The 18183-nt window shown below is 41.0% G+C and overlaps 1 protein-coding gene across 2 annotated transcripts in view; it reads right to left on the reverse strand.

Moving 5' to 3' along the window:
- hmcn1 (hemicentin 1) overlaps positions 1-18183 on the reverse strand; it is a 514861-nt gene that overhangs the window by 47697 nt on the left and 448981 nt on the right. For both annotated transcript variants that reach the window (XM_072273998.1, XM_072273996.1), the window contains exons 85-88: positions 16487-16677; positions 14079-14160; positions 10703-10972; positions 1088-1258 (exon numbers count right to left, since the gene is read on the reverse strand). In XM_072273998.1, the coding sequence (XP_072130099.1) occupies positions 1088-1258; positions 10703-10972; positions 14079-14160; positions 16487-16677 (714 nt within the window). The remainder of the gene's footprint in view (positions 1-1087; positions 1259-10702; positions 10973-14078; positions 14161-16486; positions 16678-18183) is intronic.

Here is an 18183-nt window from a genome sequence, read left to right on the forward strand (position 1 = left end):
GCCCAGTCCATCATGGGTAAAGCCCCTGCCCCACCCCCCACCATTGAGCACATCTATATGGAGCGATATCACAGGAAAACAGCATCCGTCAACAGGAATCCCCACCATCCAGGCCATGCACTCTTCTCACTGCTGCCATCAGAAATAAGGTACAGGAGCCTTTGGACCTACACCACAAGGTTCAGGAACAGTTATTAACCCTCAACCATCAAGCTCTTGAACCAGAGGTGATAACTTCATTTACCCCATCACTGAAGGATTTTTGCAACCTATGCACTCACTTTCAAAGACTCTTCACCGCATGTTATTAATGTTTATTGTTATTATTATAATTTCATTTTTGTCTCAGCCTAAGCTGGTAAAAACTGAGGTACGGGCATAGCCAAGCACACTCATTTTGCAATTGTTAGGAATTTTTGGACTATTCTAGTGGTGTTTTGTATTGTGGCTTTGCAGAGATTTATCTAAACATTGCTACATAGGCCTAATTGTTTAATGCTATTATACAGTGACCTTGTGATGATACCAGTTGTAGATATTACTACTGGAACACTGTATGTACTGTTTATGTTTCATGGTCTTTCAATTTTCTCTTTTTATTCTGCATATTTCAGGTGTCTTTCACTTTTTGATTTCTGTATGTTGCATGTGTTTGGAATGGCTATATCTAAGTTGTTCTTGCTAGTTTACCCTGCAATATTTTTATTACATTATATATATTATAAGATTATTATTATTATTTCTTTTTTATTTTTGTATTTGCAGTTTGTTGTCCTTTGTACATTTGTTGGGGGCTGATTTTCAGTGATTCAGTTGTGTTTCTTGTATTTACTGTGAATGCTGTTAAGAAGAAGAATCTCAGGGTTGTATATGGTGACATATATGTACTTCAATAATAAATTTACTTTGGACTTTGAATATTTTCCCACTGCAAACAGATGAACACCTGGTGAAAGCACCATTTCCCCTCAGGCATTACTCAGTGCAAGAACTGGGTCAGTGGCAGAAGTTTAATTCACATTAAAGCATAATTTTCATTGACATTCTAAACTATTATGTAACATTATATTGTGAAATTAAAACAGACCTGGGCAAGGTTTGGACTGACATTCCCGCGTTTCTGAATCAGCACCCTGGCAATGCCGTCCTCCATTTGCAGGTACTGGGTTATTACACAGTCGCAGCCGTTTCTGCACTCCCTGTCCACAGGTCACACTACACGGTCTCCACTTCAGCCACTCTGAAAACCCACCATGCACTGTTGGAGAGAATACAACAGGAATTCAAATAGGCAATACTTCCTGTATCATGCCATACAATTCAATGTAGGAACCGGCATATGTGCTTAAAGTGGTTTCACCTCAGAGGACCAATGCTTTATTTCAGATAAACAAAGTCAATTCATGGCCTTTAATAAGATTAGAGAAATAAAACTGTGTAACTGTGTGGTAATTTAAAATAGTCTTTGACTTGAATTGTTAGCTCTGTTTCTCTTCCCAGGCTAGACCTGTTGAAAATTTACAGCATTTTCCATAAGTCCAAGACCATAGGACATAGGTGCAGAATCAGGACATTTGGTGCATCGAGTCTGCTCTGCCACTCAATCATGGCTGATGTTTTTTTTTCCCACTCCTTAGCCCAGCGCCTCAGTCTTCTCCCCATAAGTTTGGATCTGTGGCCATTCAAGAACCTATCAATCTCTGCCTTAAACACCCAATGACCTGTGGTAACAAATTCCACAAATTCACCACCCTCTAGATAAAGAAATTTCTCTGCATCTCTGTTGTAAATGGGCATCTGTCCATCCTGAGGCTGTGCCCTCTTGTCCTAGACTCCCCCACCATGGGAAACATCCTTTTCACATCTACTCTGTCTAGGCCTTTCAACATTCAAAAGGTTTTAAAAAGATTCCTCCACCCCCATCCTTCTAAACTCCAGTGAGTAAGGGCCAGAGCCAATGCCAGCACTTCTTTCCTTAAATAAGGAGCCCAAAACTATTCATGATATTCAAGGCAAGGCCTCACCAGTGCCTTATAAAGCCTCAGCATCACATCCCTGCTCTTGTATTCCAGACCTCTTGAAATGAACATCCCTGCCAGCATCTCCTTCCAATTCACTTTGGCCAACTCCTCTCTCATTGAAATACTACTATGGCAGACTTTACTTTTTCCTGATCAAATTCCAAGTTGAACACAATCATATTCTGATCACTGTCTCACAAGGGTTCCTTTACCTTAAGCTCCCTAATCGCCTCTGGTTCATTACATAACACCCAATCCAGTATAGCTGATCCCTTAGTAGGCTTGACAATAAACTGCTCTAAAAAGCCAACGCATAAGCATTCAACAAATTCACTCCCTTGGGATCCATTACCAACCTGATTTTTCCCAATCTACCTGAATCTTAAAATCTCCCATGACTATTGTAACATTGGCCTTTTGACATGCCTTTTCTATTTCCCATTGTAATCTGTAGTCCACATCCCAGCTACTGCTGGGGGGCTTGTATATAACTGCCATCAGGGTCCTTTTACCCATGCACTTTCTAAACTCAACCCATAAGGATTCAACATCTTCTGATCTTATGTCACATCTTTCTGATGATCTGTTGGCATCCTTTACCAGCACAGCCACGCCACCGCCCCCCCCCGCCTACATTCCTATCCTTCCAATACATTGGACATTCAGCTCCCAACTACAACCATCCTTCAGCCACGATTCAGTGATGGCCATATCACACCTGACAATCTATAAAAGTGCCACAAGATCATCCGCTTTATTTCTTAAACTCTGTGCATTGAGATATAATACTTTGAGTACTGTACCTGCTACCCCTTTTGATTCTGCATCCCTAATGCACTGACACACATCCTGCTGGCTGCAATTTTGTCTTATCATCTGCCTGCCCGTCCTGACAGTTTGACTGCACACTACCTTTTTTTAACCATCCATCCTATCCTGAGTCCCTTCACTCTAGTTTCCATCCAACTGCCAAATTAACTTATATCCTCCCCAATAGCTCTAACATACCTGCCTGTGAGAATATTGGTTCCCCTCATGTGCAGGTGTAACCCATCCATATTGTACAGGTCACCTCACCCAGAAGAAATCGCAATGATCCAAAAACTTGAAGCCCTGCCCCCCGCACCAGCTTCTAAGCCTTGCATTTATCTGCAAAACCATCCTGTTCCTACCCTCACTAGTGCGTGGCACAGGTAGACATCCAGAAATTACTACCCTGAATGTCCTTCTTCTCAGCTTTTTGCGTGGATCTCTAAATCCTGTCTTCAGGACCTCATTGCTTTTCTTTCCTATGTCATTGGTATCAAAATGTACCAAGAAATCTGGTTGCTCTCCCTCCCTCTCCAAAATGGTGTGTTTTCTTTTATAATTCGGTTACTTCCTGTCTTTCCATGCATTAAAACATGTTGAACGATTAACTTACAAGAACGCTGTAAGCTCCACAGACTAAGTAACCTGCTTTCTCACCTTTGGCTAGACCAGTGGTTCTCAAACTTGGCTCTCAGACCACATCCCCAGTGCCCCCCACCCTTCCAGCCATTACATAAAAACTATCAAGAATTTTGATTTACTATGGACAGTGAAAGAAAATAGAAACTACAAATTCAAATCAGTGACAAATAATTGTAAAAATTATTCAAATCTATTTAAAGCTACAAATAAAATTATTTATTTAATTGAAGTAAAACAATTTTAGATTGTACATTAGCCCAACTATTTACTATTTCACTGCTTTTTCACCTTTCAGTGGATGTACTTGGTGCGGTGATGTTAGCCTCTTAACATCAGGCTAAATGTCGCTCAGAAGGAATCTCAGATCCCCAAGTTCAATAATTTGCATTTGGTTTCGTTGCTTTGAAAGAAGTTGGGTGACTGTACTGAAACCACGCTCTGCTAAATATGATGTTGGAAAGGCAATAAAGAACATTTTGACCAATGCTGGATAGTGTTCTGAGATTGCTTTCTCCAACTGAAAGTCTGGTTATGATTTTTTAAACCTCCGCTTTAGCTCTAAGTCATTCTGTACAAGGTCAGTTCTTTCTCAATCCTTCCTGTTAATTCCTCATTACAAGTGTTCAAGAATGGATTTATTACCTAATCTTGAATTTAGATCAAAAGAAGACCTTGAAGTCTCTCTTACGGGTCTTTATACAGTTAACCTAGGTGGTTACAGTACACTTAAAGATCATCATCTGGTATTCTTTTTCTCTTCCAACTCAGAGATATTCAGAAATTGGAAAAGGTCATGACAACCCGAGTTAAATAGGGTTAACTTGGACAGAAATGTGGAGACAACTGATTTGACTTTGATAAGATTTACATCATTTCCTTGCAATTAAAAATTGATTTCATTAAACTTTGTGAATAATTCCAACAAATAAACAATTCCATGCCTAGTATTCTTGAGTTGATTACTGAATGAAACATTTGAGTCTTCAAAGAATTTTATCACAGTTTCAAAAAGCACACAAAAGCATTTCAGGAAATTTCCTTTTGCGAGCCATCTGAATTCTGTGTCCAAAGCAAACGTTTAAACTGTTCATCATTCTCAACACAAAGCTCTCGAAATAGTCGAGAATTGAGAATATAGAATTTGATTTTATTTACCATTGTGATAACAGTATTTAATGACTTGGGTTTTCTTAAAACAAGATGTTGTCTGTGAAGTACACATTGAATTATAAATATGTTGGGTACAGTTTTTTATCAAGGAAGTAATAATCAATTCTTCTCCAATTGTATGGGGCTTTCCAGATTTAGCAATGAGCAATGAAATGTTGTATGACGTATGCAAACCATCACTGTTTGGTTGTGAAGTGCTGGCAAACATGCTTCGAAGTGCTTTCCATTCCTGAATGTTATCACGGAGTGAATGCAAATAAGCCAGTTTCTTGTTTCCTTTATCAGAGTGCATTCACTTCAAAGTTCAAGGAGCCCGGACTCATTTGAAAAAAAAAGCTTTTTCACACAACAGACACATTGGCTACTGCTGGTTGCTTGGTGCTGGTATAAATCCTATTTCTAATACTCCACACTATGTTGTCTGTACTTCATTTTCATTAGTTCTGCTTCTACCATTTTCATTATGGATTAATGACCACGGTCAATCGCCTTTTATTTATGTCCAACCTTAAGCATTGCGATCAATGAAGGGAAAAGTTATGACATCATCATTGCTTAGGCAAAACCCGACTCTCTGTCTAAGGTACATAAAGTGATGCAGCATATCTTGATTGGGCTATGGGCCAAAGAAATGCAGCCAAGACCATTTAAAAGGGCAGATGCTGAACTTTACCCCGTTGCCACAACTTAATTCACGGGAACTGTGTCACTGTGTGATGAGAGTATGGGAATTGTACTAGCTAACACTGTACTGCAGTAGTGAATGTCAATAATGTGTGGGCCAGGCCCAAAAATAACAAAATATCTTCAGTCCAGATTTCTCATGATTTGCCAAATACAGAAATATCACATTGCTTTTCAACAACTATAATGCACCGAACAAAGTCCAAGAGGACAGTGGGATAGTAGGAGATGAGGTGACCTTTATTACGAGGCACCTAGGATCAAATGCTTATAATATGTAATAAATTTCTTAAGTTCAGCCTGTATCCCTCAACTGTCCCCCTTGTCACCGAGCAACTCTCCCCTACAGTCCCCTTTATCTTTATCACCTTCTTAGAAACTCTCACTGCCCTCCCAGGGGTCGATATCGCCCACTTTGAGAACCACTGGTCTAGATGGTGATTTGGTTAAGAGGTAGTTTGCAAATAATTGTAACATTTTAGAAACATAAAAACACAGAAACATAGAAAACCTACAGCACAATACAGGCCCTTTGGCCCACAATGCTGTGCTGAACAAGTACTTACTTTAGAAATTATGTAGGGTTACTGATAGCCCTCTAATTTTCTAAGCTCCATGTACCAACAAGATCCTATTGTATCTGTCTCCACCAGTGTCGCCGGCAGCTCATTCCACGCACTCACCACTCTCTGCGTAAAAAACTTACCCCTGACATCTCCTCTGTACCTACTTCCAAGCACCTTAAAACTGTGCCCTCTCGTCCTAGCCATTTCAGCCCTGGGAAAAAGTCTCTGACTATCCACATGATCAATACCTCTCATCGTCTTATACACCTCTATCAGGTCACCTCTCATCCTCCGTCGCTCCAAGGAGAAAAGGCTAAGTTAACTCAACCTGTTCTCATAAGGCACGCTCCCCAATACAGGCAATATCTTTGTAAATCTCCTCTGCACCCTTTCTATAGTTTCCACATCCTTCCTGTAGTGAGGTAGACCAGAACTGAGCACAGTACTCCAAGTGGATTCTGATCAGGGTCCTATATAGTTGTAACACTACCTCTCAGGTCTTGAACTCAATTCAACGGTTGATAAAGGCCAATACACCGTAAGCCTTCTTAACTACACAGTCAACCTGTGCAGCAGCTTTGAGTGTCCTATGGACTCAGACCCCAAGATCCCTCTGATCCTCCACACTGCCAAAAGTCTTACCATCAATATTATATTCTGCCATCATATTTGACCTACCAAAATGAACCACCTCACACTTATCTGGGTTGAACTCCATCTGCCACTTCTCAGCCCTGTTTTGCATCCTATCGATATCCTGTTGTAACCTTTGACAGCATTCCACATTATCCACAACACCCCCAACATTTGTGTCATCAGCAAATTTACTAACCTACTTCCTCATCCAGGTCATTTATAAAAATCATGAAGAGAAGGGGTCCCAGAACAGATAGCTGAGACAAACCACTGGTCACTGACCTCCATGCAGAATATGACCCATCTACAACTGCTCTTTGCCTTCTGTGGGCAAGCCAATTCTGGATCCACAAAGCAATGTCCCCTTGGATCCCGTGCCTCCTTACTTACTCAATAAGCCTTGTATGGGGTACCTTATCAAATGCCTTGCTAAAATCCATATACACCACATCTACTGCTCTTCCTTCATCAATGTGTTTAGTCACATCCTCAAGAAATTAAATCAGGCTCGTAAGGCACGACCTGCCCTTGACAAAGCCATGCTGACTATTCCTAATCATATTGTACCTCTCCAAATGTTCATAAATCCTGCCTCTCAGGATCTTCTCCATCAACTTACCAACCACTGATGTAAGACTCACTGGTCTATAATTTCCTGGGCTATCATTACTCCCTTTCTTAAATAAGAGAACAACATCTGCAACCCTCCAATCCTCCAGAACCTCTCCTGTCCCCATTGATGATGCAAAGATCATTGCCAGAGGCTCAACAATCTCCTTTCTCACCTCCCACAGTAGCCTGGGGTACATCTTATCTGGTCCCAGTGACTTATCCAACTTGATGCTTTCCAAAAGCTCCAGCACATCCTCTTTTTTAATATCTATATGCTCAAGCTTTCAGTCCGCTGTAAGTCATCCCTACAATTGCCAAGATCCTTTTCCATAGTGAATACTGAAGCAAAGAATTTCACTCTTAAGCTCCTTCCTGCTAGCCTTATAATCTTTTAGATCTTTATCATTACCTAGTTTTTTGAACCTTTCGTAAGCTTTCCTTTTCTTCTTGACTAGATTTTCAACAGCCTTTGTACACCATGGTTCTTGTACCCTACCATCCTTTTCCTGTCTCATTGGAATGTACCTATACAGAACGGCACACAAATATCCCCTGAATATTTGCCACTTTTCTGCCGTACATTTCCCTGAGATCATTTGTTTCTAACTTATGCTTCCAAGTTCCTCCCTGATAGCTTCATATTTCCTAGTCCTCCAATTAAACGCTTTACTAATTTGTCTGTTCCCATCCCTCTCTAATGCTATGGTAAAGGAGACAGAATTGTGATCACTATCTCCAAAATGCTCTCCCACTGAGAGATATGTCACCCGACCAGGTTCATTTCCCAATACCAGATCAAGTACAGCCTCTCCTCTTGTAGGCTTATCAACATATTATGTTAGGAAACCTTCCACCCCATCTAAACCCCTTGCTCTAGGGAGATGCCAATCAATATTTGGGAAATTAAAATCTCCCAGTACGACAACCCTGTTATTACTGCACCTTTCCAGAATCTGTCTCCCTATCTGCTCCTTGATGTCCCTGTTACTATTGGGTGGCCTATCCCAGCACGTGAAGACAGACTCTGGTGGATTAAGCGGACGAGACTAATGGAAGGTCCAACGGTCAAGAAGGCGGTCTCTGCAAGAGTCGTGGAGCATGTAGAGCAGGACAAGACACAGAAGATATCCTGGTCATCCACTGTGCCTAGTCCCATCTCCAGCCGTCTTGACTCTGTCTTGCCACTGGATTCAGATGGGAATTGGGAAGAGAGAGTGAGGCAGACGCTGCGCAATTCTCCCTCACTTAAATCCAAATCATGCACTAGTCTCAACACCGTCATAATGATGTTGAGGTCCTCATCGACGTCGACAATGGATGAACAACAACATAAAAACACCCAGTAGAGTTATTAACCCCTTCTTGTTCCTAACTTCCACCCACAGAGACTCAGTAAACAATCCCTCCATGACTTCCTCATTTTCTGCAGCCATAACACTATCTCTGATTAGCAGTGCCACGCCCCCACCTCTTTTGCCTCCCTCCCTGTCCTTTCTGAAACATCTAAAGCCTGGCACTCTAAGTAACCATTCCTGCCCCTGAACCATCCAAGTCTCTGTAATGGCCACAACATCATAGCTCCAAGTACTGATCCACGCTCTAAGCTCATCCGCTTTGTTCATAATACTCCTTGCATTAAAATAGACACATCTCAAACCATCGGTCTGAGCGCATCCCTTCTCTATCACCTGCCTATCCTCCCTCTCGCACTGTCTATAAGCTTTCTCTATTTGTGAGCCAACCACCCCTTCCTCCATCCCTTCAGTTCAGTTCCCACCCCCAGCAATTCTAGTTTAAACTCTCCCCAATAGACTCAGCCAGGATATTGGTCTCCCTGGGATTCAAATGCAACCTGTCCTTTTTGTACAGGTCACACCTGCCCCAAAAGAGGTCCCAATGATCCAGAAATCTGAATCCCTGCCCCCTGCTCCAATCTCTCAGCCACGTATTTATCCACCACCTCATTCTATTCCTATTCTCACTGTTACGTGGCACAGGCAGTAATTCTGAGATTACTACTTTTGAGGTCCTGCTCCTCAACTTCCTTCCTAACTCCCTGTCGTCTGCTTTCAGGACCTCCTCCCTTTTCCTACCTATGTCATTGGTACCAATATGTACCACGACCTCTGGCTGTTCACATTCCCATTTCAGGATATTGTGGACGCGATCAGAAACATCCCGGCACCTGGGAGGCAGACTTCCATCTGCATTTCTTTCCTGCATCCACAGAAACTCCTGCCTGACCCCTAACTATGGAGTCCCCAATCACTGCTGCCATCCTCTTCCTTTCCCTACCCTTCTGAGCTACAGGGCCAGACTGTGCCAGAGGCACAGCCACTGTTAATTCCCCCAGGTAGGTCCCCCCTCAACAGTACTCAAACAGGAGTATTTATTGTTAAGGGGAACAGCCACAGGGGTACTCTGTAGTATCTGACTCTTGCCCTTCCCTCTCCTGTTACCTACTTATCTGTCTCCCGAGGTCCCGGTGTGACTACTTGCCTATAGCTCCTCTCTATCACCTCCTCACTTTCCCTGACCAGACGGAGGTCATCGAGCTGCATCTCCAGTTCCCTAACACGGTCCCTAAGGAACTGCAGCTTGACGCACCTGGTGCAGATGTGGCCGTCCGGGAGGTTTGGAGTCTACTGGACTTCCCACATCTGACACCCAGTAAAGAACACTGGCCTCACAGACATACTTCCTATTCTTCATAAGTAACTTACCTCGCTCGAAAGCCCTCCAACTCTGACTCTGTTTACCTGTCACCTGCTCTGCAAAGCTGTCTTCTTTTTAAACTCTTCCCGCTGGTCTAGCTCACTGACGTCCATGCGCTTGTGCAGTCATGCCTCGATTTTAATACAGTAAAATGCTCCAAGGCCCTGTACGAGCAGAATTTGACATTGGGCCATTTAAGATGGCCAAAAGCATCATCAGGGTGATAGAGGGGGAAAGAGGGTGGATAAAATGGTTTAGGGAGATCATTATGGTGTTCAGCACCACAGTAGGGACGATCAATTGACATTGAAATCTGGGATTACATTATGTTCCCCTTTAGTCTTGGAATAAAGCTGTAAACAAGGAGAAGTGACTAAGGCAACTTTGCCTTTTGCACTAATCTCAGAATAATTATGAAGGACATATGAATTATAATATAAGCATACTTTACACTCACTTTTTCCATACAAGTTAAACAGTTGAGTGAAAGGTGGGCTATGACAGTTAAAAAGCACTTTTTAAATTCTCTGCATTCAAAATCCAGGCAATGCCAATCTCCATTTGCAGACATGAGATTATTACAAGATTGCAGCTATTTCTGCAGACCCTGGTAAAACTATACAGTCCCTACTGAATAATTGCCCTGGCATTGTGCGAGACCAATCCACAGTAAGTGAACGACAGTCCCATCAGGGCAGAGAAGTGAAGACTGACTAAGATGTGGATAGGTAACTGCTTTGGCACCTATGTTTTTCTGCTCCCTAGCTGGGCAATAACGGTAACCACCACTATTCCACAAGCATTTATCTTGTAGAAGTAAAAGGATTCAAGAGGATCGGTCCAAACCTTGTACAGTTAGGGTGATTTTGATAAGCACTGAACCCAGCAGGTTCCTGGCCACACACTCGTATTCTGACGTGTCTTCCTTCTGCACAGCAGCGAGCCGCAGTGAGCTGTTGGATAGGACTGTGATCCTGTCATTTCCTATCAGGGGCCGTCCTTGCCGGGACCATTCGACAGTTGGAACTGGCTCTCCTCCTGCTTGGCAGTTCAGCATCACTGTGCTTCCGGCATCAGCAATGGTATCCATGGGTTCGACCGTGAACACTGGGGAACCTGCAGGAAAATAAGGAGAACTGAGGGACTAAAATTAAAGGAACCCATACTCATGCATTCTGTTAAACTGAGTGATCTCTGTGAATATCTCTGGGACTCTTCTGCAGGGGACAGTCATGTGAATAAAATGTCTCTATTGATAAGTTAACAGCAACATCCAGAATTTCAGAGAACAGATATAAAGGCTGTGGTCAAAGGAGAAATTGGGGATAAGTCCATAAAAATCAACAGAGGTGGAAAATAAATGTGTAGGAAAGAGAAAAATTGCAACAGCAAGCAGAAAGGCAAAGGATAGATACCAGGGGTTCGAGGAAGCACATAGTAAACAACAGTGTTTTATAACCATTCTTAAACCATATCAACACGATCACACACACCATGGGGCAGAATATGTGCTATAATGGCCTGTGCCACACATTCACCTCCTGCACTAGATTTTTAGGGTCCCTTGGGTGGAACTGGGGTAGAAGCTAAGCTGCACCACGAAGCAGAGTGGCCTGTGATTAGTAACTTGCCCTCTGATAACCCAAAGCTCCCTAAAGCTTCGGCTGTCAAAGTCCTTTACAACTATTTCTCAGTCTCCCAACTGTTGTTGGGAATGAGAAATGATTCTTTAGACAAAATCAAAAATCTTTGGGAACAAGATTTACAGACCTCAATTTCTGAAGAAACTTGGAATGAGATTTTTAAATTGGTTAAGACTTCATCGTTATCTGCTTGTCATTCCCTCCTAAAATGGTTCATAGGGCTTATATGACCAAAGATAAGTTATCTCAATTTTATAGGGACATATCTCCCTACTGTGATAGGTGTAACAATGGAGAAGCTTCACTTATTCATATGTTTTGGACGTCCCCAAGTCTTGGAAAATATTGGAAGGAAGTATTCCAAACTTTTTCTGTACTCTTTAAAGTAAATTTTAAACCTAATCCTTTGACTGCCCTATTTGGTATTGTTGGAAGGAAAGGTATCATTTTGAAGACATCTGATCTGCACATTCTGGCTTTTATCTCTCTTATGATGAGGGAGCTTTTGTTTAAATGGAAGGATGCTGTTCCGCCTTAGTGGTTACGGGATGTTATGGCATGCCTAAATTTAGAAAAGATTCGTTGTTCAATTTCTGAATCTAACCAAGATTTTCGAAATTTGTGGGTGCTGTTTTAAAATTATTTTCATAATCTTCGACTTCTTGTTAAATTACAGAAGTTGGTTAATAGTATATTTTGTTATCTGATAAGTTTGTTTTTCTTTTTTTCCCAAATGGCTTTGACTTCGGTAGAGGGTGTAGATTTTTTTTAATAAAATTGTTTATACTGTATTCTAATACATGAATTAATCTGATCTATATGAATATAGAGTAAGGAGTTTGTTAATGTGATTCAATATACTGTACCTGGTATTATTATATTTTTTCTTTTGTTTTATAATATGTATTCTCTTGGACTCTGTATTCTTCTATATAGAAATCAATGAAAATATTGGAAAAATAAAGAAAAAGAAAAAGAAAAAGAAAGAAAGAAAGAAATTGTTTTAATAATGCTTTAAAGAGAAAGACAAACACTACCCTCTTTCATTCAGGTCAACATTCTGTTATAAAGAATGTGGCCCATCCCATGATGTATCTGACCCTCAGCATGGACAAGTGCCCAGTCTCACGGTGGAGCAAGAGCTCATGTGCACCAATGCTCTCATTACATACATATTCACGTGACCGGAGGGCAGTCAATAGACTAAAAGTATAATTAGAATCTAAACCAGCAACATGGCTACAAAACAGACCAATAACAGAAGTAACGATTCACCTTCTGATTCTATGTAAGTTTTATATACTTTTAAATAACCCTACTGATGTTGTCAATGTTTGGTTGCAATTGTTCATCAGATGGATGCCTATAACCACATTAGTAATGCTGGTCATTGGCCCAATCTCAGGTGGCGACAAGGTGGCAAACAAGAGTGACATAGATCGGCTGATTGAGTGGAGTCACAACAACAACCTCGCATTCAACTTCAACAAGATTAAGGAATTAACTGTGGATTTCAGGAAGGGGAAATCAGGAGAACACACACCAGTCCTTATTGAGGGGTCAGTGGTGGAATCCTGGGTCCAAAACAAAGAAGGCGTGATAGTGGCTCTACTTCATTAGGAGGTTTTGGCAATTTGATGACCTTTGCAAATCTATAGAAATCACCAAGGACTCTTGCAAATCTCTACAGATGCACAATGGAAAGCATTCTGACTGGTTTCATCACAGCCTAGTTTGGAGCCTTCAATGCACAGGATCACAAAAAGCTGCAGAGGGTTAGACTCAGCCGGTTCACAACTTTCCTGCTGTCAAGGACATCTTCAAAAGGCACTGCCTGAAGAAATCAACATCCATCATGACCATCCTGAACATCCCCTCTTTCACCATCAGATTTTGGAAAGGTCCATTGAACCCCATGAACACTACATTGTCTTTTGTAGTATTTATTTACTTTGCAACTTAAGGGTAATTTTTACTTTTTGCACTGTGTTGCTGCTGCAAAACAACAAATAAATAATAAATATTATTTTGATTTTGACTTGGCAATCTGGTACTATAGCCTTAAACACAAAACAGCATTGTATCGTATGTTGATTTACTGCAAGAGTAGATCCAGAATCATGGGTGAATTAGGAAGTTTGAGCTTTTTTTCCCCTCAGTGGACAGGGATATCAGGAGGCATCTGGAAATACACCAATTCCTTCGTACATTCTGCAGCAGTGCTGAGTGAAAATCTGGTACTATTTGGAAACCAAAAGATCTGCAAAAGAAGATTCTGTTGGATATAGAAATTTGATTGCACAAATCTAAGCCAATCTGGAAAGAAGCGCAATGATGGTTAAACTTAAAGTCACATTTTTAATAATGGAAGCATATCTTAAATCCAAATGGTTTAACCTTGGCCTGAATAAAATGTTGTGATAAATGATTTAAAACTATTAAATATTTCTAAATGAAATGATGTGAATTTCCATTTACAACAATTTGTTTTGGGATGGGCATAAGATTCAGTTTCCTCAATCAATATGAATATTTTAGTGCACGAGTTAACGCAAGCAACCTCAACAATATAGACTTACTCTGCAAAGTCAGGGTCACGCTCCGCTCAATCACACCAGCATCATTCGTGGCAATGCATTTATAGTCTCCAGCATCTTCATTCTAAAAAGGGAAAGGATTGAAACCGAAAGGGAGCTGAAACTTTCAAATAATTTCAGGCCACCTGCATTCATTTTTCTCATACAAGGGCTGTGTGGATAATCTATATGGACAGCAGATGATGATTAAATTATATAACTTGTACCAATTGCTATTATTTTGTATTTATTTAGAGATACAGCGCAGAACAAGCCCTCCCAGGCCAATGAGGCACATTGCCCAGCAATCCACCTATTTAACGCTGGCCTAGTCATAGGATGATTTACAATGACCAATTAACCTATTATCCAGTATGTTTTTGGACTGTGGGAGGAAACCGGAGCCCCAGGAGGGAGCCCACACTGCCACGAGGAGAATGAATAAACGCCTTACAGATGTCACTGGAATTGAACTCTGAACTCTGATGCCCAAGCTGAAATAGTGTCATGCTAACCACTATGCTACCCTTAAGCAAGTTAGTTATTTCCACGCTAAAAAAAACCCTGGGCCAAACATATGAAGAATATGTTGCATTTATGTTTGTTTTCAAAAAATTAGCATCATCTTATATTGCAAAGTTAAAAAATTTAATGTGTTTATGGAAATCTTTTATTGTCCATTTCCATCACCATGAACTTACTGGTGGGAAAATTGGAACTTTAGCAATTTCGGTAAAGACTGCACTGTGGTCATTCCAACTACGAACAAAAACATGCTACAGTATATAACTAGAACATGTTGTGTCTTCCATTTTGATCAGTGCCGTGATGCAGATAGCGAGCTGTTGCCCCACTATTCCAGTGATCTGGTTTCAATCCTGACCTCCGTTGCAGCCACTGTGACTTTTGTTCATTCTCCATTGGCAACACGGGCTTCTGCCAGATGCTGCAGTTTCCTTCCATGTCCCAAAGACACAGAAGTTGGTGGCCTAACTGTAAGTTGCACCTGGTGTGCAGGTGAATAAGTGGAAGTGGTGGAACCTGGGGGTAGTTGATAGGAGAAAAAAGCTGAATTTCCCTGTGCATGCTTGCTGGTCAGCATGGACCTGATGGGCTGAAGGGCTTGCTTTCATGTTGCATGTGATTGCAATTACACAGTGACTCAAATGACATGAACATTTTATCTCTTCCTCACTCCAAATGGATAGAATAATACTTTAAAGGATTGGTATACTTTGAAGAAGCATTCATCTGCTTCTTATGTTATATTTATAGTAACGATCTGTCTTCAATGTAAGCATCGAAGCGAAATAAAACTTTAACTATATTCAAAGAGACACAATAAGGTTCTATTTAAATGTGAATTTAACATCTTAGCTGAAAATAAAAGATCAGAGTCTGTCAATAAATCAAAATATTATTACAAAAATATGGCACAATTAAATCTTTTAAATTTCTGGTTCAAAAATCAATCATTCTTGGACAGTAAGATCAGTTCAATAAAAAATAAATCTTTGGCTTTTAGGTGTGATAAAAAACATTCCTCTAAATAACTGATATATTTATGACATTTTGTGATGAAGTTTAGTATTACAGTCAGTAAGAAAACAGGACCTATGGTCCAACATGCCCATGTTTATCATTTGCCTCGAGTTTGCTCCGTATCCCTCTAAATCTTTCCTATGCATGTACATGCCCAATGTCCTTTAAATGTTGTTATTGTACCTTCCTTAACCACCTCCACTGGCAGCTCTTTGCATATGCATATTGCCCTCTGCAAAAAGTTGCCTCAGGTCCCTTTTAAATCTTTTACCCTCTCACCTTAAACCAATGCCCTTTAGTTTTTGATTCTCTTTCTATGAGAAAAAGTTTGCATTCAATCACCTTATCGATGTCTCTCATTATTTTATACACCTCTGTAAGGCCACCCCTCTGTAAGGCGCAGTCTCCTGTGCTCCAATAAATATAGTTCAGGTCTCCCATTCTCCTCCTAACTCAGGCCCTCAAGTCCTGGTGCATTCTCATAAATCTGCTTTGCAGTCTTTCTAGTTTAATGATGTCTTTCTTGTAGCAGGATAATCAAAACTGCATACACAATACTTCAGGCACAACCTCACCAATATCTTGTACAACTGTAATGCAATGTTCCAACTCTTATACTCAATGCCCTGACTGATGAGGGCCAGCATGCCAAATGGCCTCCTCACTACCCTGTCTACATGTAATGCCACTTTCAGGGAAATATTGTGTTTATATATTTAAGGTAAGGATTTTACGATGTTTTTCAAAATTACTTCATAAACAATTTATTGTGAGAACTAACCAGTTTCATAATTTCTTGATTGGCTATTAGTATTGAAACTGTTAGATTATTAAGATATAACAAATCTTTTTCAGTTTCTCTGGCTTACCACTGTGCCATAGATGGCCAGAGAACCATTGTGAAGTTGACGTATCCTGTTGCTGATCGGAATATGGATTCCTTTCTTACTCCACTGAATAGTGGGGAGTGGATCACCTCGGACCTCACAGTTGAGGATCGCGTTCCCTCCAAGAGGCTCAATGCGGTTTGGATTAAAGTCACCATCAAAGATTGGAGGCTCTGTGCAGAAAGTTAGTGCTTAAGATTCAACAGTTGTAATGTGACATATACATATACATTTAGGTCATGACACCAAAATTTGATGCACAGTACTGACAAATTATTGAAAAGTCATGGTAGTTTTCTCTCCAATGTTCCTTATGTTGGCATCTGTTGATGTTGATCTTTCACCAGTCTATCAGTAGGTACATTAAATTGTAAATGTCACTCCACTCTTTAAGAAGGGAGGGAGATAAAAGAAAGGAAATTATAGGTTGGTTAGACTAACCTCAGTGGTTAGGAAGGCGTTAGATTCCATTATTAAGGACGAGGTTTCAGGGTACTTGAAGACTAATGACAAAATAAGTCAGCCAGCATGGTTTCTGTAAAGGGAAATCTTGCCTGACAAATGTGTAAGAATTCTTTGAGGAAGTAACAAGCAGAGTGGACAAAGGAGAGGCAGTAGATGTCATTTACTTAGATTTTCAGAAGGCATTTGATAGAGTGCCTCACATGAGACTGCTTAACAAGATAAAATCCTATGGTGTTACAGAAAAAAAAGACTGGCATGGATAGGGGAATGGCTAACAGGCAGAAGGCAGTGAGTGGAAATAAAGGGGCCCTTTCTCGTTTCCTGCCAGTGACTAGTGGTGTTCCTCAGGGGTCAGTATTGGGACCGTTACTTTTCACAATCTATGTCAATGATTTAGATAGAGGAATTGCTGGCTTTGTGGCAAAGTTTGCAGATGATACAAAGGTAGGTGTGGGTGGGGGGGGGGCGAGGTAGTGCTGAGGAAGCAATGCAATTGCAGCAGGACTTAGACAAATTGGAAGAATGGGCAAAAAAGTGGCAGATGGAATACAGTGTTCGGAAATGTGCGATAATGTATTTTGGCAAAAGGAATAATAGTGCAGACTATTATCTAAATGGGGAGAAGGTTCAAACATCAGAAGTGCAGGGGGACTTAGGAGTCCTCATCGAAGACTCCCAGAAGGTTAATTTACAGGTTGAGTCTGTGGTAAAGAAGGCAAATACAATGTTGGCATTCATTTCAAGGGAAATAGAATATAAAAACAAAAGGTAATGTTGAGGCTTTAAGACACTATTCAGGCTGCACTTGGGAGTGCAGTCAACAGTTTTGGGCCCCATATCTCAGAAAGGGTGTGCCGTCATTGGAGAGAGTCCAGAGGAGGTTCACGAGGATGATTCCAGGATTGAAGGGATTAACATATGAGGAGCTTTTGGCAGCTTTGGGCCTGTACTCACTGGAATTTAGAGGAACATGTGGGGATCTCATTGAAACCTACTGAATGTTGAAAGGACTAGATAAGGAGGATGTGGAGAGGATGATTTCTCTGGAGGGGGTATTCAGAACTAGAGGGCACTGCCTTAAAACTGAGGGGCCACCTTTTAGAACGGAAGTAAGGTGGAATCTTCTTAGCCAAAGAGTAGTGAAATTGTGGCATACTCTGCCACAGACTGCGGTGGAGGCCAAGTCCGTGGGTATACTTAAGCAGAAGTTTATA

This window comes from Mobula birostris, chromosome 12 (assembly GCF_030028105.1).
Source record: "Mobula birostris isolate sMobBir1 chromosome 12, sMobBir1.hap1, whole genome shotgun sequence".
Lineage (NCBI taxonomy): Eukaryota > Metazoa > Chordata > Chondrichthyes > Myliobatiformes > Myliobatidae > Mobula > Mobula birostris.